The sequence below is a fragment of the Channa argus genome, chromosome 15 (genome assembly GCF_033026475.1).
Source record: "Channa argus isolate prfri chromosome 15, Channa argus male v1.0, whole genome shotgun sequence".
Taxonomy (NCBI): Eukaryota; Metazoa; Chordata; class Actinopteri; order Anabantiformes; family Channidae; genus Channa; species Channa argus.
This window is the reverse complement of record NC_090211.1, coordinates 15,293,286-15,321,278: the sequence shown is the minus strand read 5'-3', so window position 1 is coordinate 15,321,278 and position 27,993 is coordinate 15,293,286. Positions and strand designations below refer to the sequence as shown.

Below are 27,993 nucleotides of genomic sequence, written 5' to 3'. Positions count from 1 at the left end.
CAACAATAAACTGAAGAAATAAATCTTTATTTTCCAAAGGAGAAGTTCTGTTAATGGAACATAGACCAAAACAAAAGTGTACACACTGTGGTCTAAAATTGCCAAAAGCAGAAATGATTGCACTGAATAGGTTACGATGAGGTGATTATCATAACTTGGGTCCACAGTCTGAGGAATGCAACAGGTAAATTATATTTTATAGTATGTGTCATTAAGGCAAAAGTCCTGTCTCCACAATTGTCTAACTCTACAAAATTCAATATTTATAGCATCAGTTGTACAAATATATATATATATACACAAGGAGGACTTGAGGATAAAGATCACTTGTGTACCTTTTTTGGATGCATCTTTGTTACAATTTGCTCTCTCCTCACAGCAACAGTCAAAATCATAATAACCAAGTTGCAACATTTATGTTGAGGACATGCGGGTGAAATAAAGAGGTCCTCTACGGTACATTCGTCTACTGTCCTATGGCAACAGAAAAGATAAAAGATTTCTAACAGTCATTTTGATTATGAACAAGCCACATGAACATCTTAAGGACACTGCAATATTTTCTCTGACCATTTATCTATTTCCGAAGTGCAGTTAAGAGTGTGGTCATTTAAATAAGTCCACCACAAACAGCAGGACAAAAATAGACAAAGAAAATATACTGTACATCTTTAAATATGTATCTGTCCTGTAAATAAAACGGCCCCAAAAATACTTCTAAATGAGGTTGCAGCAGTAAGGAGAGCCTAAGATTCAAGTGGCATTTTTATTCCTTTATACCACGTTTTGGTTGGTACATCCAGCCCAGGAGAAGCTGCTGGGCAGTTAAGGGCAGCACGTCCTGGATGGATGACACAGAAAGATTGATGAGAGCTGAAAATGTGGACAGATCAGATGGCAGGTGCGGAGCGGTCATTGGTGACGGTTGGACGTAGTCTGACTGTGGCGAATGGGTTCCCCCCCCTGTCAAAACACAGCAGAGGTAAATGAGCAGTGAATGTCTGAGTGAGAGAAAAGAAGAACTTGTCTCATGTTGTTATGTGACTTACACAAGGTAGGCGGGCGTTGGTCTTGCAATGCCATTAGGTTGGGCTGCCTGTAGAGAAAACACAGATTAACCATCATCTCCGAGTCACTGTGTGTCACACAACACACAGCCATGACACATGAACGCCCCAATCATCTCCACTTCAGACACGTTTGGTGCATTTACATTTGTCTGAAGAGCAGCATCACACACGCACACACACACACACACACACTTCAGACAGCAGATGGAGTGGACGGAGGGCTGACGAAAAGCATGGCAAAGACAAAGTGCTGCGTCATGTCACGAGACAGCCTGTGTAGAAAGTAGAAATTCAAATCTGTTTAACGATCAACCGCATAAAGTTATTTAATGATGTGCCAAAGGTCAGTGCCACTGTATCTGAGCACATGTCCCTACATCCCAATTGAACAAATACAAGCAGACACACACACATAAACCAATAATTCTCTACGGCTTAGTGAATAACATTTACTGTCTGCCAACTGTCAAAACGAGTTAATGATGACAAAATATAACAAGAGTCCAAAACCTTTATTTACTGCTCACTTTGAAGTTTCATAGCTTGTTTGTCAAAGTGTTCATAAGAAATTGTTGCTCTTCCTAGTCACATGCTTTGCTCCAAATTAAAATGTCTACCTGCTTTGAAGCTGCATTACTGCAGAGAGTACACAAGAGGTCAGGAGTGGATAAAGGGACTGATGTCGCTCCTAAAGGGTTTCAGCTTTGGCACAATCACACTCAGTGTGAACACTGTTTCATTTCAAATATAACCCAGATTGTTTCACGACTTCTGTCCTCTTTTCTACAGATGTTTATAATACAACCCACTAGCACTACTCAGAGATGTTCAAGGACACGCTTCTTCACTCACATGGACATTGTATGTACTGTATGCTTTTTTTAATACTGAACTTTATGCTCATTTTGGAGGACGTAACTTGTGCTTCTGCATTAAACTGCATTACAACAGGAAGGCTGGAATCGCTTCTCATCTCCTTTACTCATGTTTATTAAGGTCAAAACTGCGTCTGCTCCTTCAACTTTCTATTTAGATCTTAAACCGTAAGATAACTAACTGTCTTTCTCTCTTATCTAAATATATACACTCTTGTAAGTTGTTATCTTTTCTTTCAATCAGAGCACAAACCAGTAAGGGTGCATTTTTTCCCCTCACAGTGACAGTGGATTCCAGAGTAACTCTCTGCTTTCCCCCTCCTTCCTCTCCTCTCACCTTTCCTTTTCTGGACCAACCTGTAACACTGAAAAACGCTTTGCTGATACAGAATGCAATTAGCTTAATGACACAAAGCAAGTGAGAAGTATGTGGGAATAGCAGTGTGAGATTTAGAGCACAGGCTGAATAATCAATTAAAAGAGAAAAAAAAATCAATAAGGAGAAACACAAAAAAACAACAAAAAAATACACTAACTTCAGGGCACCAAGCTCAATTTTCCAATTGGCCATAAAAAAGCACATGAACTGATGTTGACACATATCATATTGACAATAATGCCAATGAAATGCCACAAGTTGCTAACAAACCCAACACACAGCCCGTGCCACGTACTCATACAGTAAGCTAAACATAAAATCAGAGTATTACTGTATATTCAGCTGGAGCTTTAGAGAACTTTTTCCCACATGCAAATATATTTTAGGGTGTGTGTGTGTGTGTGTGAATGAGGTGAAACCAGGGTATTGGGGTCAGTTGGATTGAATGGAGGATAACCTACTGTGGAATGGATCCTTATTTACCCTCGAAATATAGGGAGGGACTGCAAGAAGAAGAGAGAGAGGTATGCATTGAAGATAAAGAGACAAAGAGATAAAGTGTCGATATGAAGAGATAAAAAAAAATGCATAGAGAAACTGAAACAATTAAGAGAGAAAGTGAGAGAGACAAAGGCAAAAGGTGAGTATCAGGATCACCCAGTGTGAAATTCCACCATAATGCTTGGATGCTGGGGAAGAAATGTAGGCAGTATGTAGCCTGGCAGGCCTGACAGGGGATACAAGCATGTTAATTGCCGTCCATACTACTGGATGTGTGTGTGTCTGTGTGTGGCTATGGCTATGGACCAAATGGGTGATAAATTATGAATACTGCAGAACCATGAAAAAATGAAAAGGATCTCCTTTTGCCATCTGACCAGTGAACTTCTATCTGGGTCATACATCACAGTGGCATGTGCGTGTTATTTTCACTATTTTTGGATTCTGTCTAAGCCTTCTGTGTATATACCAAGGTCAGATTTCTTTTGCCCAATATGACGGACAGTTTATAAGCCACATCACCTAATATGTCAATTCCAGTCCATATAGTGAGAAGGCTAAAGTAATCATTTTAAATCAATGGTATGTACAGTATCACTGCAATCTTCCACCATACAAGGATGAGTAAGGAGTTAATGATGCTGCACTTGTAGCTGTGTATGATTAACGAAATTTAACCACATGAGTAGTCCATAGTTGTAGGAGAGTTCATATGCAGAACAAATATTTGTAGATATCGGCACACAGATGTTTACTTTTAAACACTGTGAATAAGAAACATGCTTCAATGTGCACACGTACAAACAGAGATAAATGCTACTGTTATCAAAAGTCTACAGGTCTCTAGAAAACCAATGTGGGTGTAATGTAGTGCCCAGTGCATGCAGATCATTGAGCGGAGGGTGTGTAAGTGACCGTGCAGACAGCGCAGGTGCATTTAACCCTGACGTACCGCAACACATTCACATGCATGCAGTACGAGTGAACTAAAAAAGCTTTTGCAGAGGAAAACTACACATTTGGCTATGAATTTGCATACTAAGCAAATGGAAGAACATGGCAGGACTAATAGACATGTTAGAAAATGTGATGGCAAAAAATAAATAAATAAATAATGATGATAATAATAATAATGATAATAATTTACTGCTTCATTCTGGAGCAGAGTCTCCAGAAGACCCCTTATCAGCACGCTGGGAATTATTCTAACAAAGGGGATTTTCTTTGGAATTGTACCCTGCTCACCCTGTGTCTTCATGCCCTGCAACCATGTGAAGATGAACACAGACCCAGGACTGAATAACAAGTCAGGTTGTCCGAGGAGCTGGCAGTAGCCTTTTTAACACATTTCCTAACATTTTTATTTCCCGAAAAACAGGGTTTAGGCAAGTATCAAGTATGGAGAGGGTAAGTACAGTTTATCCATGTATGTTCTACTAACTTATCCAGGGTCACAGGGTGCTAAGAGTAAGTAGGCTGCTAGTATGCTAACACACACAGAGACAGACTACATATTCTACATGCAATTACATTGGTATGATATAGTTTCCAGTCTAAGGTGTCTTTTACAGTTTTGGTAACATAAACTTCACATACAATGGGTCTTCCCTGTATATATTATGTCAAAATGTTTTTGTATTATTTTTTTTTTAGAACACATTAATTGTGCTAACCTACTTTCTAAATAAAATGATATAAAAGCATAAATGTTTAGAAAATATTTAGTGTTAAATCATGTTTGGTTGTGCAAACAAAAACAAATTGTATGAGCATGTGTCAGTCTGTCTTTCGGCCTCACATGCAAATACACCTGTTCCCGAGTCCCAGAAACGGAATATTTATTACACTGTATATGTCAGCTAACACAGAGTGGAACAGAGTGTGGCCAAGTTTCCAATGGAGACATAAATGGCTCACGTGATGCCATACACTGGTACTGTAATCACCTGTCAAGATAAGGCTACAGAAGCCTTGCCACAATACGGATGAGGTCAGAAGTAGCCTCACATTGCAAGTCCTGTCGTGATACTATGGCAGAGCAGTCGCAGCAAAAAAAAGGCCTAGCAGAAGATGGTATATCAAACTGTGCTGGGTTGCAATATATTTTACAAAGTTATTTTATAATTTACCAAAACTGGGACAATGTAAAATGAATTAACATAAACCAAATCGCCAGCACCACTGACTGACCGTGTTGTGATCAGATGAGGTGGATGAGGCTGCAGAGGGCGTGGGGGAGTGCTGGTGCTTGTTATTCATAATGACGCTGCTGGTGGACGAGGTGTTGTTCTTGATTGCATTGTGCTGCGGGCCATCACAGTAGTCTGCTGGGGGGAGAACCATGGTTGCCTCATCTGTCTCTGTGTCCTGGTGGTGCAGGTTGACCACGCTTTTACTGCGGTATGGGATGGTAGATACACTGTGAAGGAGAAGAAGCGGGTGCCAAGATGTCAGCAAAGGGGGGGACATTGTAGAAATAAAAATAGAGGAGGAAGGGACAGGTAAAGAGACAGTAAAGTCTCCTGGCATGTATGTATGCGTCCATACTATATTCCTGTCCTCAGGGGCGGCATCTTGTGTTTAGGGTTATTAATCTCACAGTTGATTTTCCCTATATGGACATAACGTTAAGAATACCGGTGGAGACAGAATAAAGATGGTCAGCGAAGTTCAAAGTGAGGACAAGTGGGCAAAAATGTACTGTTTATGTGTGTTGTGTCCCCCAGTGCTGGTTACAGTTCAGATTTTCCTATTACCATGACTGGGAGCAATCGGCTAGCAGCCTCTCTGTGGGAGGTGCAGCACATTAAGATCCAATAAATTAATCCGACAGGGATTAGTCTCTTTGAAGAAAGGCCTAGAGTCGACTCTGATCCTTCTCTCTCATCAGCAGCAAATTCTATTCATCAGCACACAACATCCTGTTTCCTGATATTTCGCTGGGCTTGTGAGAAAAGTCCAATTTTAGATGTATTTATGTTACATGGATTTGATCGTTACACAATCCATATACAGGCAAAATACACTTAATGGGTTTATCAGGGTCTATGAATCCTAAAAAATATACAGTATCACTGGTTTCATGAATGGCTTCTCCTTCACATTGGGCTATGCAATATAACACGAAACGCAGCTTTTAAAATATTGATCAGAAAGGTTTTATGTGGCTAAATGATTAAGGAGAACGGAAGTAGAATAAAAACGGACTTGGGCACAATAGGAATCAAAGGTTGAGGAAAGAGGAGAGTGGGAAGGGGAGAGTCCCCCAAAGGATTAGAAAGGTTATCACTCTAACAGGAGTAGCCAGAGGAAACAGTGCCAACAATACAGCTGGCTGCAACGTGAAACCTGCTTGTGTGTGTATGTGTGTGTGTGTGAGAGAGCTGGAAAATGGAGTCTCCTTACCTGTTGTTATTCACGAGTGAGTCAGAGAGTGCACGGCAGTAAGATGAAGGGAACCAGCCCCTCCTGTAAGACGGAGAAGCCAAGTTAGAGATGAATGTATCAGTGGTGTATCCCACTGCCAGTGTGCCTATCAGCTCTCGTCACACAGGAATCTGAAAACCACTCTAAATGATTGGTGCAGAGCTCAGTGCCTTCAATCAGAGGAACAATGACAGGCAGAAGGGGAAAAAAAGATTTTTACAGAGGCAGATATGCTCCCCCCCAGTGAATACTGCTGAGAGATTAAAGAGCTATTACAGTTCTTATTGTTATATATACTGTGTAAATATATGCCTATGGTAACTATGGTAACACAATGCTTGAATTCAGTATAGAAAAGACTTTCTGCTGAGCAGAGATCATAAAAAGGGAACCTTTTCAGATTCCTTTTCATATTATTTTAAAAGATTTTCTCTTGCTTCACAACAAATCTCCCTTGTTTGTTACATCCTGATTATCTGTCTTCTAAGGCCCAAAGAAAATCTCAAGTGAATTGAAACGTTAGTCAAGGTTTTGTGGTCAAGGTTTTATCTCAAGCCTGCTGAGCTTAAAACACAGTTATCGAGTGTTTGAAACTAAGAAATGAATCAATGTCTCAGTAAGACTTCACAAACCTATGAGGTTCGTAACGCTTACAAAAGGAGAAATTACGTAATCCAAAACAGTTTGAATTTTGGATTCAATACATCAAGAGGTTACTCAAATAATTCAACGACTATGGTTTAACAATTTCTTAGCTTGATCTCTCAAATGTTGTTTATTTTAAATGAAAACATATTAAAAGAAAAATAAAAAACATGAAAATAAAATGGTAAGAGAGAAATAAGTAAGAGTCTTCATTATAAGCCCAGGGCAAGGTCTGTTTGTTATTGTGCTGTTCAGGTACAAGATTGTTCATAATCAGTACGTAGCCCCTCCCCCGGAACTTGATAAATGTCAATATTTGCACATTTGGCCTGGACAATAGTCATTTCCTTGGCAAACCTGCGATAAAATGGCTCACGTTCCACTGGTAATTATTATTAGGCTTTTATTTATTTAGGGCGCGATTTTTCCTCCGAGAACATGTGCTTGTTCTCAGCACCAATGTTGCTGCTGGCCACTGAGCAGATTCACTGAAACAACCTGGCATTAATAAAAGCCTTGCATTGTTAATTGTCAGACGTTGTTTTGGTGTATTACACATGGATTTTTTTTATTCGCTGTGATTCAAATATATCTACGTCCTGCTGACTTTCAGTCCTCTGTCCATTTATAATGTGTGTGGGTATCTGAATCAGTCTAGGTGTTGCCAGGCGAGTTGCCGGGATACACTATCGAAGCTCTTATAAGAAGAAGGGAGAAAACCCAGCGACACCCAAACACATCAAAGCTAAAGCTCCCATGGGACGTGAAGCCTACCTTGTCAGATGCTGTGCTCTGATAAACATGATGATATACACTTTTTAAGCCTTCAGGCGCTTCAGCTTGCCCTGCTTGTGGCAATGAGGCAGCAAGATGAAAGTGGTACTTTGTGCAGCCTCACTTTTGAAAGAAACTCAGAAGTGATTCCTTTCCGCCCTTGATCAGTTTTTTGGATATATTTGCCAGGTAATTTCCTTTGATAGTGATAGAGATCAAACCTGATGAATGATTAAAATTCACAAACACACTTCCAAGGGCCTCAGATCAAATCCCTGTTTAAAAAGTCAGACATCAGAGACCCGGGGAGAACGGGCTCAGTCGGTGTCTGTCTGTGTGGGAGAGCAGGTGGTACTCTGAACCTCTCTCTCTACCTCACTCCAGTTCGCTATCATACATCCCACCCTCAGGCCATACTTTACTTTGATTTCCTTATCGGTGAGTGTTCCAGCTCAGGCAGCACACAACGAGCCTAGAGCCGTGTGCGTCCATGTACATGGCCAGCATAAACAATCAGGCGAACACCATCTGTCCAATTTGGGCAGGACAGTCCAACTCATATCAATCACCTGGCTGGTAGGAGGATGGAGGAACACGTCCAGCCATGATGCTGTTATAAATAGTAAATTCACACTTTTGCATAATTCCTTTTAACAGCTATAGAAGTATGATGTCGCGGAGGTTTGTCTTGAGAGTGTGTTTATCAAGCTTGTAATTAACTGTAAAGTGTGTGCATATATCTGTGTGCTTACAGCCTTGCAACCTGGGTGGCCGGACTCACCTTCCAGTCTTTTCCAGCTCCCCGTACATCCACCCATCTCTCTCGTCAGGGATGAGTAAAATAATAGCATCACCCTCGTCAAAGCTGAGCAGTGTGGTATTGTTGCCAGCAGCATGAGGAAATATGGTGCGCACACGTGGCCTCTTTACTATATTGTTGAGACCCGTTGCGACAGACACAGACCTTGCGAGGTTGTTCTCCTCACTGTTGCTGTGGTCTAGAAGCGAATAAGGTAACGACGAATTAAAAAAAAAAAAAAAAAAAGAAGCAGCAATTATACAATAATTTTATCCTGGAATCAATTTAAAAAGCAGTACCCAATATTACACCCAAGTGAAGGACATGCTATTGTTCTAGACAACGTAAATTGCATTCGCATTTTCTCCGTGAACCTACAACACAGAGTGAGATGCTAAATGAAAACCAATGCCATATTCATTATACCTGTGTTGTTGTTGGTGATGGTGGTAGTGGTTGCACTTTTAGTGTGGTTCTCCTGGGTGAACATGTTAACCAGAGGGCTGGTCTGAGCCTTCAGCGGTGGAGCCGGTGGAGGAGCAATGCTCTATCACGGGAACAATAATTACAGGGTTAGCATGCAAGTGCTGCTATTAATACAAAACAACAACTTGCAATAGTAATAGCAGCAATAAAATATTCGGCTTTAGACAATAAACAGAATTACAATACTGTAAGATTCAAAACAAAAATCATTTGAACTTACAAATGCCATTTCCAGACAAGCTGATTGCAAATAGTAAAATGACAGCATATCCAAGGTTGAAACAAAAAAAATTTAATTGTTTTTTTTGCTTCTTAATTGTTTTTTTGTTTTTTTATTGTTTTGAATTTGATAACAGCACAGCTTCTCAACAAGGTGTCACGTTGGCAAAAAAGAAACTGGAAAAGTTGTGAAATGCTGGTTCACTACTCTGTATTTAGTGCCGTAATAATATTTATCAACGTAAAATTAAAAAGAACTGTTGATCGTTGCAAAAAGCAGCTGAACACACTCTTATTTACACAGGCTTTTAGTTCACTGATCTTTTAACTCTATCCTATATCACTGCACCTTGTAAAGCACTTTGGGATTTTATGTGTGAAAAGTGCTATACAAATAAAGTTTACTCACTACTTACTTACTACCGTAGCATCCAAAAGAAACTGGGTGCTCAACTAGTCTGTCACCCAATGAAACATTTGGAACATTTTGTCCGACAAAATACAGCAAAATACACCAGACAGTTAATCAGCTGAAATCCTATTTCATGCAAAATTGGGGGGAGTTCCAACACATGGCCTCTTCTCAACTTTTTTGAAATGTGCTGCTGGTATCAAATTGAAAATGATCAGGTTTCCTAATTTAAACATATATATTGTTTGTAGTACTAAGAATCAAAATATATTTTTTATTATTTTCTAGATAGATAGATAGATCAATAAGAGGTTACATCAAAGAAAACATTAGGCTACATAACACTTGACAAATGCCATCACCTTTACTAGAGTTAGAGAGGAAAGAAAATCTAAAATTCAAAGCATGCTTTACATAGCATACAACATCTTGTTGTGTATGTGCGAATAAAAGAAAATGCTCAAACTGTTCAAGCTGCAACATATCACACAGGAACACATCTTTGTGTCGACCCGCATCCCTCCCATCATACCACGCTGCGCTGTGACGGGGAGGGAGAGGGCATTGGTGTGATGGAGACCGATGTGCGCAGCCCCTCGATCATCGACAAAACACTCTCAGACATGTTGGTGGCATCGTTGCACTGGTCCTGCCAGCTGCTCAGGTTTGCTGTCAGTATGTCTTTGGCCTGTACGGCAGGCGTGGACATAAGTACAGATATTAAAAGAAAACATGAGCAATCAGTAGCAGCAGTGCGCACATTTTCATCACTATGGTAACATGATCGTGGGTTTGGGAATAACATTTTTTTGGCTGGTATATCAAGCAGAATCAGACGGGTTTTCTCAGTAATATGATCTTTACAATCCCAACTGTTATAGATGGTAGTAACAAAAAGTCTAAGATAAAGATTTAGCTTTTCAACAAAGCGTTTTGCTGCTTGATCTAGAAAGAGAAGCAATTGTGTCTCGTACCTTGTCATGAAAGGAGGCGACCTGGTAGGTGAACATGCAGTGTTTGTCCACCAAGAAACAAAAGCGTCTCTTCTCCTCAAGTAGCGCCTCTTTACAGCTGTCTGCGATGAACAATTGCATGTCCATCTGACGGCCCGTCAATGTTTCCAGGCACTGGGAAGGTACACACATGCACATATACATATTTCACTTCACATTCGTCTTCAGTACTCCACGTATATACAAACAAGCTGTCAAGTCTGTGCATAGCTGCCAGTGCAATTGAATAATGGTATTTGCCATCCAAAAATCTACCAACTCAAATAGACCATATTGCTGTCTTATCTTTCTGTGCACAGTTTCTAACCATCTAGTCCATTTCACTTGAGATCTATACACAAACCTAACAAGGGCCAAGTGATATAGAAGCACGGTTGTTTTCTAGATAACCTAATCTCCCTCTTGCAGAGGGCAGGCTTTATTTGATCTTACTGTATTGACAGATTGAGCTGCATGCAGTGTTCTGTGAAAGGACAGAGCAACAGGAGGAGGGACAGGGTACAGCAGTCACTGGAAGGGTCTGTCTTATCTATACTGCCAGCCTGGGATTATTGAAAGGTCAGGGGGAACTCAAAGGATGCTGCTGTATGTAATTAATTGCAATTACTTAGTTTTCAACTTTGATTAAAAAAACAAAAGCAAACTTTCATCCTCTGTATTGATCTTGTTTTGATATTTCTTACAACAGGAAAGAGCAAAAATGCTTATAAACAGTTTTGTTACTGTATTAAATGTATGTATGGGTAAAATGAACAGAGAATAAAAAGCAGTACTATGTATATTATTAATACAGTGTTAAAGCAGGATTTCCAGGCTCACAGAGTCCTGGTGTGTGAGTATTTGCTGATGTTATCAGCATATATTGATATTCTAGATATGAACTGGGTCATGCAGTGTATTTACATGATTTCCTAACTACACAGGAAAATAAGTTTTAACGGTGAAATAAGTAGGTAATGTAACACATACAGCGTCTTTCTAAAAATAACCTGATCCCTGACTCCATTCCTAGGCTTCACATCAGATCCCTATCATCATCCTCATCCAACTGGCTAGAATGACACACCTGTAACGGCTGTTAATACATGGGAACACACCCTTTCTATTCAGCTCGTGTAACTGCTCTCCTGTGATAAAGCCTTAAATGACTGAGGGCTGTGGTGAATAAAATGCATTTATGTGCAGAAAGTTGAGTTACTCGTCTAGTGTGTCAGCACTGTTCCCAGAAATACGCAGCACACGGAAATAGGAATGCAGGTAGCTGCCTGGTAGGAGATTTATTAGTTAATTCTAACAAATTATTGCCATGTGCTGATGCAAAAATAAAAGCAATATTTAAAAGGCTTAATTCCCTGTTTAATTAGTTAACCAAAATGTTTGTTTAACTGTTCCTCCGGGTGGAAAATACCCAGGGTAAACAGTCCCCCACAACTCATACAGAAAACAATCTTTCTGTATGAACAATCTTTGAAAAAATGAAATCAGTACAGCAATGATATACCTTACGTTATGATTATGTTTTTCTTTTCGTTTTGTCGATAAGGATATTGCAGCGTACGCCCAATCCAACATAGGCCAATTAACGTTCCCTCAACAATAGGGAGCATAAATAAAAAAAACATGAGCTGAGTACACATTTATTTGCACATTCAATGACAAAATCTAAACAACTGTCCGCAGAGATCATATCATTCCTGTACAAACAATGCTGTTTGTGTGCCTGAACAAGTGAGAATCCGTCTCTCTCCCGGCCTTCCCATCGTCCATCTGCCTGCCTGCCAGACATCCTTACATAAACTTGCCCATTTTGGTTTGTTGATATCTCTCTTAGTACCTTGTGATAACAGGCTTACCCTTATGGCTACATGTCAACAAAATAGCAGATGCAAATTTCTAAAGCAAATATACACACCTACACAATCAACAGCACAAATAGCCTTTTCTTCTTATTACTGCCCAATCACATTCCCTTTCTCTCCTGCTTCCTACTTCTGTTTTTCTTCAACACCTACTGAAAGGAATAAAGCTGTAACTTCTGTACTGTAAACTTAAACAGTTACAACTTTAGGTTTCCAAATATGTAATCATTTTCATTCATTTTATGTAGATGTTGTATGGAGTAATGATCATTTTATTACTGCCATTGCAAATAATAATCAAAACGTATCAAGTGGATTGAAAGTTTGGCATAGCAAAATAATTGCAATGCAAATTCAATTAAACAGAATTAACAGGAATAAAATCAGAGTGAACACTTTTTTAGGAGCTGTAGAAGCAGATGGCATAATTTATACTAACAAGTGGATTAAGGTTAAAAAAAAAGTGGATTGTTAAATGCTTTTTTTGAAAAACAAGCGTGCCCACATGCTCACACACACACACACACACACACACACACACACACACACAAACACACACAAACACACACAAACTCTTAATCACTTTACATCTGTCAACGCTGCAGTCAGTCTGTTGCCATGGACGACCAATGTTTATCAGAACTATAAGGTAAGAAAGAAAGAGGGCAACAGAGAGATAAGAGAAACACACTTTCTGAAAATAGTTCACACTTCTTTGACATGTAAAAACCTTCATACATATCTGAATCTTTGTCGATGTTCACAGACTGTAAAACTTGCGCTCACTTTTTGGAGTCTTTAAATCAACAGTTTGACAGCTCTCCCACTTCATTTATTCAAATCTTGTCTCTAATTCCTGATGGAACGTTCCATGGCTTTGAAGTGTCCTTTGTGTCTAGTGAATCATCTGCTGCTGTAAGATCCTGCCACTAATCCCTGACAACCTCTCTGTCTGTTTGCCAGCCCATCTCTTTGTCTCCAAATGCCTGGTCTTAACTCAGATAAGTGAGCACAGCAGTAAGTGAACACATTCAGTCATGACTCGGTGGAAGATATTTCACTTCTTTTTCACATCTCTCCTCCTTCTCACTTATAGAAAATAGAGAGGTGAGAGGTGAGAAAGAAGGAAGAAACAGAAGAAGGTGAAGTGAGGTTAAAAGTGTCAAGAATTTAAAGAAACAAGACAAAAAGGGAGAAAAAAAAAGGGGGGTAAGAGAGACAAGGAAGGAAATCTAACTTCTAAGAAGTCCTTTGGAAATAGTTCATCAAATGTTTCATAATTACGTTCATAGCGGGTTTGTAAAAAATGTTTTTGTATTTACATACATATCATTTACACTAAAAGCAAAGATATTCAGGGGTTGCATGTTACTTTTTTCATGACAAAGTAATGGTTAAGATATTTCTTCAACATGTTAATCATTTAAAACTATAAAATATTAACAACAACAATGAAACAGAGCCCAAGGTGAATAAATAAGTTCATGATGCTGTCAGCACAGCAAGTTGTATAAACTCAGCATAAATATAACCTGAAGTAGTGACTGAAAATCTCTTTCATCTCTCGTTATTTTGTTACTATTAAAACTGCAGAGTGCAACTTAAGCTAGAGCTAATGTGAGACTGATTCAATCCCTTCTGCTCTGCCCAGCTCTAACACATCTGTACTTCACTCATTACGCCCCCCCAACACTCTGTACAGTCCTTCATGTAGATACATGTAACAAATCACAATACATCAAAAAGTACTAATCAAACTCTGACATGTCAGTAGGATGAACTTCACTAAAAGCACTTTTAGGGGCAAATTTGTCTGCATTGCTGTCAGTGCTGTTCAAAGAGCAGTGGAGTAATTTTTTATTTTTTTTTAATGTGTAAAGAAAGGCGTACTTTCTATCTCTAAGTAAACTCTTCTGGGCTATAGTGAATCAAAATCTATGTAGAAATTTAAACTTAAGGATTTAATGGTAGTGTACTCAACCTCAGAAGTCTGCAAATCCTTTTATGTGTCCTTGCAAAGTACCTCGGTCTGTAAGACCTTTCCCTTTGCCTGGCTAAGGTTGGGTAAACCATGTTGACAGAATACACAAACCCAAACACACACACACACGCTGCCTGACTGGATCGATGGTAGGTAGATTATGTAACATCCCAGGCTGCTGTGCTCTCTGTGTTGCAGCTTTAAGATCAATCTCAACTGCAGACTCACTGTTAAGGTTTTGTGGTGACATTGAACAGTTTAAACAGGATATTAATACGACTTCTCATTTGAGAGTGATTCATTTGAACATCCAGGTAAACCGGTATGATGGATTTACACATCCTCTTCTGTGTTTAATATGAAAGCAAAGTGTTGATTTAAATGAAATTGTTTACTTTCTTCTAGAGATTCCCATAAAGCTAATCATTAATCAGATGAGAGCTGAGCGGGTGCAGCACTTGCATCCAAGTCAGATAATTTTAAAGATTGTACAGCAGTATTATTGTGTATGCAGGTGTAGCAAGCTGGTGCAGGCATATGTATTTATGGAGCAGAAAAATAGAAAGCAACAACAAACAGCTCTCGTCCTGCATGACTGCACCGACAACACATTTCGCACGTTGCCGTCAACTGCTGTTACACTGACTTTGCAATGATGTCCCTCAGGCGCCAAGGTTTGTGAATGAATGTGTAAGAACATGCCCGTGCGTGTGTCGAGGGAAAAATATCCATAAATGCGTCACATGTCTGCATGCGTTTCAAGCGTCCATCTTACCTCATTCTCCTTGCTTTCGTACTTGTTGGCGTTCTTGCCTTGGCTCTTTCTCCTCAGCTTCTTCAGGTCTGACTGGGACTTCTCCAATGAATCCTGCTTCATCTTGTGTTCCATCTGGTATCTCTTAAAAGTTGCCTGGAGATGAGGAATGATACATGTGAATGCTAAACACCAGAATGATCATCATTATCTTCAGGTAGCAGAAAGAAAGAGTGTTACAATCACTGTCGCAGTGGTAAAATACTTTTTTAAACATAATATGACCTGCATGATAAAATACAATGTCTATTGGATTTTGACAAATGTTACCCCGGTACCAGGTTTTATAAAAGAAAGCATTTCTTATTTCATTTCAGTACATTGATAATATGATGTGTAGCATCACGTTTAATCTACCATTCAGCAAAGATGCAAATTTGACTATAAAAACTTAACTGTGATTATGATTATCATTAAAACATTAAAGTTGGTGTAAAATAATACGTATTTCTAGCAGGCTGTGTGCTGTGGCACAGAGATTTGCATCTGCGTTGGCCTGTATTCGAAGCATCAACGATCAATGACTCCCATTTGAAATAAAATTTGAAAATAAAATACGCATGGCATAACATTTTAATTTTCAACGCTGCTGGAAAATCGCATCCTGTTTTTCTTCAACTGTTGTGCGTTAAAAACTCCCATTAAGACATGAATTAATTCCCTTGACCAAAATCATGGGAAGTTTCCCCATTTATCTACGTGCTCATCCTGTTCATGACCACAATTAGCAATGATCACATGTTTCACACTGATTGTTTACAGACATGTTTTTCCCTATGGCCAACTAATAAACAGATATAATTTACTAGACAACAAACAAATGATGAGAACAGAACAATAACAAAAGATGCATTTATATCTATGTAGGGGGGTGGATGGAGAGTGCTGCTGCCACAGAATGAATGACTCAAACAACCCAACATGCATAGGCATGGCTACTGACGTACACACACACACACACACACACACACACAAAGCTACTTACTGTCATGTATTTGACATCCATGTCAGTCTTTTTCTCCAGCTCTGCTATTATCTCTTTGTGGTACCTCTTAAACTTCAGGTGAGGAGGAGGAGGAGGAGGAGGAGGGACAAGAGACATGAAGAAGAAAGTGGTGATTAGAAACTTGATGGGAGCATACAGTTTGTTAGCAGCAAACGGGTAATATTGTAGGTCTCAAATGCTGAAATGGAGAGTGATCATTTAGAGTGTATTGGTGCGTGTGTGTGCGGGGGTGAGTGCCAAGTCCAAGGTTGTGCTTATGAATGAGTCAGAAACAAAGCGTGGGAATGCCCACAGACTTCTCTCCCTTTCTCCCTTTCTCCGATTAGTGTGAGGGCGTCGAAGTGCTCCCATCTCCACAGCCTAGGTGCAATGCAGCATCAGTGCCCACATGGGTGGATCACTGAGTTAGAAAACCCCTTTACTGGATGCACACAAATGGCCACGAAAAAGTTGTCTAACACACACACACACACACACACACAAGACAACATTGATGAAGTAGGCGAAAGGTTTTCCTCCATCATTTTCTCTGACCTGAATTGATGCTATGACTCACAAACTGGGGTCCATTAACAAGTCAACCCACCCACTGATGCAGTTAGCAACAATGTCTCAGCGGAGCGCCTCGCAACTTCTTTGCCCCAAAGTTCAATGATAACAGCTTATTTTCAAACTCTGGAATTATTTGTTGCTCATGCAGCCTTTTAACAAAATCTTGTGGTTACCATGTCGTGTTGAGATGCACTCAACAAAAATATGGACCGAAGACAAAAGTCAACTCTGTAAAAAACATGCAACAGCAGCAAACCTAAGGTAATGAATTTGTGCTCTGAGTTGGAGGAGCAGGAGGAAAAAAAAAAAAACTTATATGACATGTTTATAACCGTTAGAAACCAACGGTTTCTCTTTGACAGGGGTGTGTCCTCATTGGGTGTGGACAACATTATTAAGTAATAATTTGATTAATGGATGGACAGCAAATGAACTGACATGCTCAAAGTTTGATAATAAAATGGGAAGAAATATCTGTATGCTCAACTTCAGTGTTTCCTTTTATTTCGTATCATTTGAAACTGAAATCTTGCTTTGACTAAACAATCAACCTGGAACTGGACACCTTGGGCTCTGCAAACTTACAGTGTGCCCCATCATGTTACAAATTAATACTAATAAAACATTAATAATTCAATAAAATATGCATTAGTATTAAAACAATCACTAATTGTAGCCCTACTGTGGCAACAGTAGCTACTAGCTTTACAACGATTTCTGAATGTACCAAACAGTACAAGCCCCAGCTGGTGTTTTCCCAGTGTGCAATGAGACCAGCCCATATTATCAGGAAACCAAACCTGTTGTTTCCCTTCCTCATTCAAGCTGGTTTGGATGTTACTGTAGTTAATGTAGGCAGCAGAGAAGGTGGGGCAGTTTCTATCTATTAATCTGATGGCTGACTGTGTATACCACCAAATGGTGCTCAGTGAATTGCAATTATTCTAGAAATCTACAGAGCAACATGTTCACAGACTGCGAGTGTCTGACAACTTAGGTGAGGCAATGCAATTACAAAGCAATAAGGTTACACAGGAATTTGCAACAAGCATGTATGCAAGTGCAAAAACTCATCTAGCACTCACATTTTCTTCTAGCTCAAGATGAACCTTCCTGTGGACCTCTGAGATTTCCATCAGCACTGTACCTGGCAGACAGAAAAGGGAACAATGTACAAGTCAGTGTCTAATAAAACACAGGACAGTGGTAAAACAACAGAAAGAAAAAGCAAAACCAGTCCTTGAGATTTGTCCTGTTTATAAACACACTGCACATGAGAGAACGCATTGCTGTGCTGCGCACATCATTTGCAACCTCTTAAAGTATCAAATCATTTCATCAGCTACAGATTATGTTACAAAGAAGATGAAAAGAAAAAAAAATACATGTGCCTGGACCAGAAAAACTGGACCACCTACTGCTCATCTAATCACAAAAAAGAAAAATCAAATGGCAGGCAGCCACAAAACCTTCTGTCTTTGCATGTTGCTCGCACAAGCAATCAAATTAGGATTATGAAGCACAATCATTATGTGGTCAACTGTAATGACATTTCCTGTTGCCCACCTGCTTGCTACTCCACTGAGCACTCAAAGACATCAAAATTAATTGTCATGCTTGAATTGAAAGTGATTTGGGAAACGTACAGAAAACAAATAAACTACAGAAGCTGACTTCCTTTACATGTATTGTAATTCTAAAAAATATCAAGAATATAGCTCATTCTGAGGGCAGCAACATGTATAACATAGAATACTGTTTAACTATAGCCAAAGACCTTCTATCACTACTAATTTAATAACAACCCTTCATGGCTGTGCAGCATTATCCAATGCTAAAGGCATCAACTCTACTCTAAGCCAGATGGCCTTCAATCTGACTTGAGATTTTTTTAGCATGTTGTCTGTGCCCTGGATCGTGCTGTCCACAGATTGAAAAGGCTTCTGCAATCGTTTGTGTATTTACATGCCTGGCTGATCTGACAATGACCATTTTTAACACCCTTCAGATGACTGGTAGACATGGAGGAACAAAGTGTGCATGTATGTTTGTGTTTGCGTGTGTGTGTGTGTGTGTGTGTGCACACACTGGTAAAATGTATGTGGGCTAACAATTCTGATAATTTGTCTCAGCACAGATGGAGAGGTCACATTATTGCAGGAAACGCAGGAGAAACAATGGCAAAACTACAGCAGCTCAACTGCAGAATATCAGCAGCCAGAGAAAAAAAATGTTTATTCTCTCTTCACTCTTGAAAATGCAAATAATTTGGAAGACTGTTCTTTGCAAGACAAGCTCCATGCACTGCTATTTCACAGTAATCAATAATATACAAAATGTCTTTTAGCTGTCTTTACTGTGCATTAAACACAGATGTAGATCATATGACACACTGAACAAGTGCTCGGCCTGCCACTAAATCACATGACCTTCTAGATATAAAAGCAGGATGCAAATGAGCATCATAAAAACTTGATACAACAAGCTATGACTCCCAGCGCCCGCCACACTGAACATAATTGTTATGTGAACAGTGAGTGAATGCTGCGACACAAAACATTTATCTGCAGCCATCAAGTCAAGCAACAGAAAGAGTTAACTGGGACGTAACCTTGGGATATTTTTTTCTTTCCCGGCTTCTGCTTTAGAGCTAATTTGTTTATTATGAATGGAAGCCCTGAGGAGTTGCCAGCTAGGTGAATAAACAACTTTTTTCTATATTTGTTGCAGCTGTAGGTCAACATTGCAACAAATAAACTGGTGTGAAATGAAGCCATACTGAAAGGTTTACTAAGCATTATGAAAGACAACATTCGATCTTGTCGTTTGACAGCAAGCTTCTGTTTAAATTCAATAAACCAGCACATCAATGTTTTAATAAATAAATAAATAGTAAACTCATGGTGGTGCCGACTCAGGTGGGGCAAAAATATATAAAATCAGTTTCCTTACTCAACTGCACTGACATGTAAAACTTTATTGTGAAACTCTGACAGCTGTTCAATGAGCTGTCCGTCTAAAGCATCACTATAACCTGTGCCTTCATCAGTATGTGAACACTGCCCTTCCCCGCTGTGTCTCTCCACACCTTGCGTTATAGCAAGGATCTTTCACTCAGCACAGTTCAAACAGCTCGGCAGATAAAGGCCAACAGATCTTACCAGTAACAAAGTTGCCAAAGCAAAAGAAATGGGACTAGTGGGGAAGGAAAATAAAATAGAGGGTAAAGAGTGTGTATAGTTGGTGTGTATAAAGGCTGAATAAGCTACAATAAGTATTGAGGTAAAGCAATGAAGAGTGTGATGATAAAAAAGAGAAATAATTGGGACTGAAAATTAGAAACTGAGTAAATTAGGGCAAAGGTACAATAATGGATGATAAGAATAAGAAATGTCCACCCCATTATGACCGAGTGTGCTGGTTTAAAAGTAAACCAGGCACTAAAGTGGCATGTCTAACTTCCCAGGATTGAATGCCTAACACATCTGACCTTAAAGTACACTAATCTTACAATAAACACAACGTAAAATTACCAGGCGTGGTATTGAGTCAAATACCTGATAGACCAGTTTATTTGCAGGCCACGAAAGTAGTGAGTCATCAACACGTCACTATGTCTGAAAAATTGAATCAATGCAAACGTCAACGTTGTGCATTGCATAAAGCTTAGTTACCAGCAACACCGCAGGAAGCAACAGTTTCCAGAAGTTTACACTCATTTACTGACTGTTGTCACAGTCTGTACTACATGTTGCTAGGGAACAGGTGTGTCTGATCAACCAAGGTGTGAAAAGTGTCTCATGATGTGAACACCATAAGCAACCCTCCACCATTAGCTAACAAACCAAACCCAGATAACTCCACACAACACAGGCAGCTGGAAGTTATGGCTGAACACTGTGAGCTCTGTAAAGCTGTTTTACATTCACTGTTACGGGAATGATAACTGTTACTCAAACGCAAAAGGCAAAAAGTGAATTCGGCAAGCTTGAGTGGGAAGTTAAGTGTCTGCAGTGTCTTTTTTTCGCTTGGATGTCAGGAGTGGATTAAACATATGTAAATCTAAAAATGCAAAGACACGAAGAACACCTACATTAAGAGTGTATGTAGCTCATGCTTTTGTGTCAGTGTGTGTTGTTTGAATAACACCACTTAGTCTTTTGCCTCTGGTGAGGTGTAAACCAATCATCAAACAAATATGTCATGGACAGTTATGTCATTTTCTATGAGAAAACGTTACTGCTCTTTCTTTTCCTTCAATAATGCAGGATTTAAAAATGGATGCATCCTTCTCATCTGCATGTCTGTTTGTAGAAAGGGGCAGACTAAAGCCTTTCCAATCATTATGAATGCCTTCCGTGAACAATGATCACTTGATTGCAGCAGATACAACGATGAGAAATGTTATCAAGCTCCATTCTTGTGACATGAGCTGTAGCTTTCATGGAACAGAGATAAGGCAGCATAAGTAAAGAAAAATATAGAAAATAAAGACGAAAAAACTCTTTCAGCCGATTCTGAAAACAACATTTTGCTGGTAGCATGCAAACCGGCCCACAGTTCCTACATCGTTTTTGATTGTGGGCAAAATAATCCTGGCATTGGCGAGAGCCACCTGACACATCATGCAAACATGTTTGGATTATGTAAAGTGGGCCTGACGCCATGCGTATGGGCCAGCACCATCAAAGGACGGTGCCTGTGTGATTGTGTGTTTCTAGAAGGCTATAAAGTCCTTCCCACTGTAAAAAAAACAAACAAGAACTGCTGATTAAATTCCTTGCTGCACGGTCACAGGCAGGCAACTCATCTTCCACATTTTAGATGTGGGGCCTATGTCAGTGTCCTCCAAAAAACAAAAACAAACAAAAAATAAATCTAATTTCCAGCATCAGTAAGACTTAGTTTTACCTTAGAGTTACAAGTTATAAAGACTAGATGTGTTTCGAACTTTCTGGTTCTTTAAGTCCTTAATTCTTCTTCCTTGTTTCACCAAAGAACAAAACCAGTCAGATGCTCAAGTGCCTGAATGACACAACTGTTGACATTTGAACTCTGGAGGGGAGAAACTAAAAGAATTAAAGGAAGAAGGTAGGAGGACAAGGTGCACCGGTCCTCCAATGCCTCTCAAGAGTATCTGGTTTCTCGTAGGTTACGTGTCAGTGGAGATCAGGTTTCTGATGAGGCAGATTTCCTACAACCACAAGCAGGCTCAGAAACAAGATGCAGAGACTTTATTATAGTCTTGAGATCCTGAGAACAGCTATTCACGTGTTGAACACTGACTGGCAATAGTGAGGCGTAGAACAGAACTAAGTTACAATGGATTTGGGTTTTAAAGCCTGTTCTGGAAGATTAGATGACTGATGTGTATTTAATCACCCTCTGGTCTATATAATCCCACATAATGACTCAGAGTGTCTCTGTCTGTCTCTGTCATACAGGGATTAGTGGGTAGTAGAGTGTATACACAGGTCAGGGACAAGTGTGACTAACTGTGGACATCATGACTTCGCCCTACATAAAACTTCAGTCTGGTGATGCTAATGGCATGTTTATATAATCCACCGGACTTTTCTAATGGTAATTCCTCGGTCTTTACTTCGGCTATTAAAATCATGCAATAAATAGGTAAAAAAAAAAAAAAGAAGTTAATTACTTAAATGGATGCTGATAATAATCACAATTTAGCTTGCATCCCTCCCCTCATTTCCTTCTTTACTTCCTATTACAGGAAGCATATTACAAATGTACTCACCATGAAAGGACTTAATTTACTGTATATTGTTCTGATAACTATCACCTCAAAACAGCAACTAACAAAAGCTTTAATAGGCTTGTGGACATAAAACTAATGTGAAAAATAAGTTCAAAATAATCTGTCTCCTTCTTGGTGTTTATTTTATTTTTTGGTGAAAGTTCAACTTTGTATATTGGTTGTCACAATACTTAGCTGTCCATATCCCTATATGCTCCAAACACTTTGCAACAAAACAATGATTGTTTCAATCTTTCTGAACAGATGGACCGAAGGTAAAACAATCACACTATTTTGCACAACAAATTTAAGCTGACCAAGATACGTTCATCAATATGGAGCAGATTAAAAAGTTTTATAGCTACCTTTTAATGCTACACATGGTGTGTGTTTATTTCTTCTGGGGTGGAGTATTACCTCAACTGTGCTGAGGGACGTCAAGCACCAGGTGGCATTTCCCACTGTGCAACGAATTTAATTAGCAGTTTTGCAACTAATCAGCAGGGGAGCTGAGAGACATGCAGTTGTTAAATCAAAGTGCATCACCAGTAACAATGAGTTAGGATGCCAAACATCTTTAGACTCCGGATGAGCTTGTGGGAGCAGAAAACTGGGGAGCTGGCCAGGAACAAACAGAGAATCCAACAACTCTGTGCCAGAGTGTATTAATCATATCATAGTGCATTACTTTTAAGGCTCTGCATGAGTTATCTTTTGATTTCATATCAGTACAGGCTGAAGAAAGAGGGCGACCCCATTATTTGCAAATTAGAATTTCTTCTGGTATTGATCTGAGCCATTTTAAGGTCAATTTACTCAGTTATACTTGTGTTTCAATGCATTTATTACTCATTTCTATTGATTGTGGTGAAAAACAAAAAGGCCCACATATTCAGCTGATACTAACAAACAGCAGACATAATAAATACTAAACGCCTCTGGGATGAAAATCAGGTAAAAAAAAAAATACTTCAAGAAAGCAGGGCCATAGCCAACGCAATATTGAAACTTACCTAATTCTCTTGAGACTGGAGACGCTGCAGCATTCTCCCCAATCTTAGACATTGCATCAAAATACAACTTTCCTGCCAGGGTCATTGCTAGGAAAATAATAAAATGATCATTACATTCTGTCAGAACACTTTAGGAGTAAAAATATGGGCTGCCTAATCACACTTTAAGACCACTGAACAACATCCTACATATCTATAAAATCTGGCATGACCTGATGTTCGAGTGAACAAACGTGGAAGGTTTTTATTCACCTAGCAACACTTTAACCATCTACAGCTGTGATCAGAATTTTACATACTGTAAACTCCTCATGAACATGACTTTCATGGCAATATTGGGCTTTAAATTATTCATTTGAACTGTTTTTTTGCTGAGGCTGAATTGGATTAGAACATACTTCAAACCCTAAGAATTTGCTGCACAGGGTTTCATTCATTTGTTTGTTTGTTTGTTTGGCAGGGTCAAAAGCACATACAAATCCATTTAGATTAATTTCTCAGTGGAGCGGAAAGTTCGAAAATGCTAATCCCAAGGTCTCTTAACTTCCTGTCAGTGATTATGATGGTCTACAGCTGGTGGCTTCTGTGTGCGAACATAGGAAGTTTGATGTCTCCCAAAGGACTGACCAAGTCCAAGGAGCTCAATGCAGATCTGCGAATCCTGACGACTAAGTAATTATTCTCCAGCATAACCTCAAACTATCAGCTAGATGGTTTAAACCTGGACTTTGGTGTTCCACCTGGGCAATAACTGCAAACACAAACCAAAACTGGTTGTGGAACGGATAAAGCAGCTTTTAGAATGTTCGGTGTTAGTGTTAGAAAACACAAACTGAATTAAACCCTGTGCATCAAGTTCAAAAACTAATTTAAAGCCCAATACTGACATGACTTACATATCCATGATTATGAGTGTATGTAAACTTCTTAACATTGTTTCTTACCTCTAACTTACTGTGAACGTTCATAAATTTAGTAAATGTGCCCACCTGCCACTGATTTCTCATAGTTCTTGCCCAAGTTGATCAGGTTCCTCAGTCCTGGATTGAACTGTTCCATCACATTCTGGTTTAGTGGAGACAAAAGGAAACATTTCATTTATAATTCAGGTTTTGCTTTTTTAGGGAGGACATTGGCTTAAAACAAGTAACACTCGCTACCTGACTGACACAGTGATATTACACCCTACTATCCATCAGCAGCAGCTAGACAGACCCATAACCTTTAGGCACAAATTGACCCCACAAGCCATTCAAATGTTGAAATGCAGACAAAGATCAGAGAGTGCTGAAAAGATGATTGACCTTTAATTTCAGACAGACGTTGTCAACATTTCCCAGAAGTTAATATTTTTAAAGCAACAGCTCTCCCTAGACCCAACTGTTTGCCTAACCTTAACTAAGTTCATCTTCTTCTACCAAAACTAACAACTTCGGCTAATATCTGCCACTTCCTGCTCGTTTTGCCATCTTAGTCTGCATCCAAACACTACTACTGCTCCAAACACTACATTCAGCCTTGAAAGCTGAATGTAGTGTAGTGTAGACTCGTAACATTCAGCTTTGAAAGCTGAATGTAAAGCTGATGTTGCTTAACAGTCATGTAAACGGGAAAAAGCTGGGTAAAGGATTAGGGAAACCTTATTTCCCCAGGTAGATTTCTGTTGAAGAACTGCGATTTCTTTGCCATTTATACTCGTAACCAGGTTTCTAATCTGCTCTCTCCAACTACGCGTAACAAAAGGCTGCAGATGGGAACAAGCAGATGAGCTAATGAGGAAAAGATCATTACCAGACAAAGTCTATCTTCAACAGAAAATTTAGCTAACACAAAGGGCCTCGTAGAAGTCTAAATATGTCACGTTTCCCTTCAGATTGTTTAAAATACAGATGGTTCTCGCTGTGGATCAGCAATGCGTGTCTCTCCCTTCTCTTTTACTCTCACCCCCTATGCTGTCACTCTGTTTCGACATGAACACAGCCAAAAGAAGAATCAGAAAGCAGAGATTTTCTGCAACTGTACACTTTAAATACACCAGATTTCCAAAGAAGTCTGATTTCTCAGATTACTCTTCTTCTGTATGTATACACGGCTTTCCAGTAGCCAGGTTACTTAAGGGCGTATAAACACCGTTGCACGATTGCCAGAGCAAAAACGATTTCCCTGAGTAACCTCGTTACTTAAATGCATGTAAATGCAGTCATTGTCACACAGCAGAAATAATCCTTGAAATTGTGTCATAGAATGCGCACTCTGTAATTATTGAGCTAATCTTTCCTATGTACCATGTCTATCGCAGTGGTGACTAAAAGAGGATTAGGTCATACAGTAGTTTAGGTTCACACCCAAGCCCAGAATGCAGGAAATGGTCCAGTATAACTTTCGTAAACTACCTTAAGACACATACACAAAACAATGTCTTCAACTAGTCACCCATTTCTGACTAAGGACTTTTACAGTAAGTGAGATATGACCTACAGAGAGGGTGAGCCGCAAGATTTTATTTAAAAAATAAATACACTTTGTATCTTTTAATATGTAAAAGGTGAAATCATTTACATTATGAAAACCTTTGGGTGACTAAGACAACACAAGGTCCCCCTAATTTGCCACACTACTCATGTAAACAGTATTCTGGAAGCCTGCGGCAGCTGTTGATTATAGCTGCAAGCCAGAGGTGATCACTACTGTGGAGCTGGCTGTATAATCTTACCACACAACGACAACTTCCACCTAAATTATTAAACCTGGAGTCTTTTTCCTGCATTTCATCACACCAAGGAGCTGTGGGGGCTGTCTCAAGAGGAGCCCAGCAGATAAAAGCTATTCAAAAAGGGCTAAGCGGTTCCGAGAAAAAGCATTAAGCATCTTTCCTTTTCCCCCTCCAAACTTTATAGACACAGTTACAGTTAGTTACTTAAAGCAGGGCCATATGGGATACGGTGAACCTGAATGTAGATTAAATATGATTAATTAAAATTTTAATGGCTAGATTTCTCTTTGAAATCACGTAGCAACCAGAACTCAATGTGAAGCAACTGAGTATTTACAGTAGGAAAACAGCTTAAAAGGACACATCCCCCCAGTATCCTGCAGTTCATTAAACGTAACATTAATTCACTTTAAAAGCACTCACTTTCAGTAAATAGATAAAAGTTCATTAATGGATGGCAGTGAACCTTACAGCACCCAGGCAGCACTTTAATGAGAAAGGGGCACTCCTAGGGTGGGGCCGTGTTCTCCAAAAGCTGGGATACAAACTCACTTAAATGAACTTTCAACTCCAAGTCAACTACACTTAAGTTTTTCTACACTGATGAGGAGATACATTTAAAAAGGGGGTTGGTGTAACTGTCTCAGCCCAGAGATCTTCAAAAAGCACAATACCCTATGCAAACCTTAAAAACGACTTGTGGACGGTGTGAGCACTTATATCAAAGCTTATTCCAACTTAATCCGCAGCACAACCTTAGTAACCAGACTGTAGGTTGGGTTTTCCCATTCGCTCCATCTCTGCGTGTGCCGAGCAGTGCAATATTCAACCAGCTGTAAAACTAAAACCTGAGGCTAATCGGAAACACCTGTTGGACCTTGAGCTGGTAAAAGTAGTCACTGTTTGACGCTGAGACGTTACAGTATTTGAAGCAGTTGTCCAAGTGGACCCATGGACATGTTTGTCTCGCGCCGCGGTCGCACCTGTTGCATTCGCACCAGCACCCACCTTGTATGTACTTTCAGTGAGCTTGTTCACCTCCTCCACGGCCCTCGACATGTTTTGATTTAGATCCCGTGCGACGTCCGACAACGAAAATAATAAAATATAATAATAAATATTACAAAAACTACACCGACGCCGACCAAAAACGCCCAACAGGGACAGGTGTCCAAAGCCTAGTGACACATGAAATTCCTCATAGCCAGCAGGAGACGCAAGACGCACACATACCAAAAATAAATAAATAAAAAAGATAAAACGGAAAAGGGAAGAAGATAAGAAAAGTAAACCCAGAGGAGGGGAGTCCAGATGTCTGTGGGTCTGTTTGCTGTTCTGTGTGTGAAAAACAAAAAAAAACTGAGCTGTCAAACTTGTTGTAGGTGGTGAGTTCCCAGAAGGGGAGGAGGCCAGCGGAGGGAGGAAAAAAGGGGGACGGTTGTCAAGCCAACCGGAATAACATAAAGCAGCACTTTTCCGGTTGGCTATACTTTCAAATTAAACATAATGTGTACTTAAATAATTAGTCACGTCTTCCACAGGATGCTGTAACACACGTCCATCTGTTTTTATTGATGATTTAAAGAGCTTATAAACTCTAAAAATAAATAAAATAATAAATAAAGGGGGTTTCTGCGTTTTGCTTTTATTTTGAAGGACACGTTCCCTTTTCATCTAGGAGTTTTCCCGTTTCGCTTG

The 27,993-nt window shown here is 39.5% G+C and overlaps 1 protein-coding gene across 2 annotated transcripts; it reads right to left on the bottom strand.

Moving 5' to 3' along the window:
- Positions 1-11: 11 nt before the first annotated feature.
- baiap2l1b (BAR/IMD domain containing adaptor protein 2 like 1b) lies at positions 12-27,659 on the bottom strand. 2 transcript variants are annotated; one of them, XR_010910878.1, is made up of 15 exons: positions 27,304-27,659; positions 24,572-24,647; positions 23,583-23,669; positions 17,897-17,958; positions 16,239-16,310; positions 15,215-15,349; positions 10,561-10,713; positions 10,119-10,274; positions 8,896-9,016; positions 8,452-8,668; positions 6,231-6,293; positions 5,016-5,244; positions 2,786-2,827; positions 1,050-1,096; positions 882-963 (listed from the first exon to the last, which is right to left on the bottom strand). XR_010910878.1 is itself a non-coding variant. In XM_067477993.1 (14 exons), exons 1-14 carry the CDS (start codon positions 27,352-27,354, stop codon positions 891-893), a joined length of 1,542 nt encoding a protein of 513 aa, XP_067334094.1. In that variant the 5' UTR covers positions 27,355-27,655; the 3' UTR covers positions 12-890. The 2 variants fall into 2 exon arrangements, 1 of the variants encoding a protein (XP_067334094.1); XM_067477993.1 differs by lacking the exon at positions 2,786-2,827 and having other exon boundaries at positions 12-963; positions 27,304-27,655.
- Positions 27,660-27,993: the final 334 nt, after the last annotated feature.

Excerpts from the sequence above, each read along its gene's own strand:
- baiap2l1b (XM_067477993.1), bottom strand. The coding sequence starts at position 27,354 with ATGTCGAGGGCCGTGGAGGAGGTGAACAAGCTCACTGAAAGTACATAC. Across the intron at positions 6,294-8,451 it reads GAGCTGGAAAAGACTGGAAG|GAGGGGCTGGTTCCCTTCAT; the intron begins GTGAGTCCGGCC and ends TCCGTCTTACAG. Across the intron at positions 964-1,049 it reads CCAACGCCCGCCTACCTTGT|GGGGGGGAACCCATTCGCCA; the intron begins GTAAGTCACATA and ends GTGTTTTGACAG.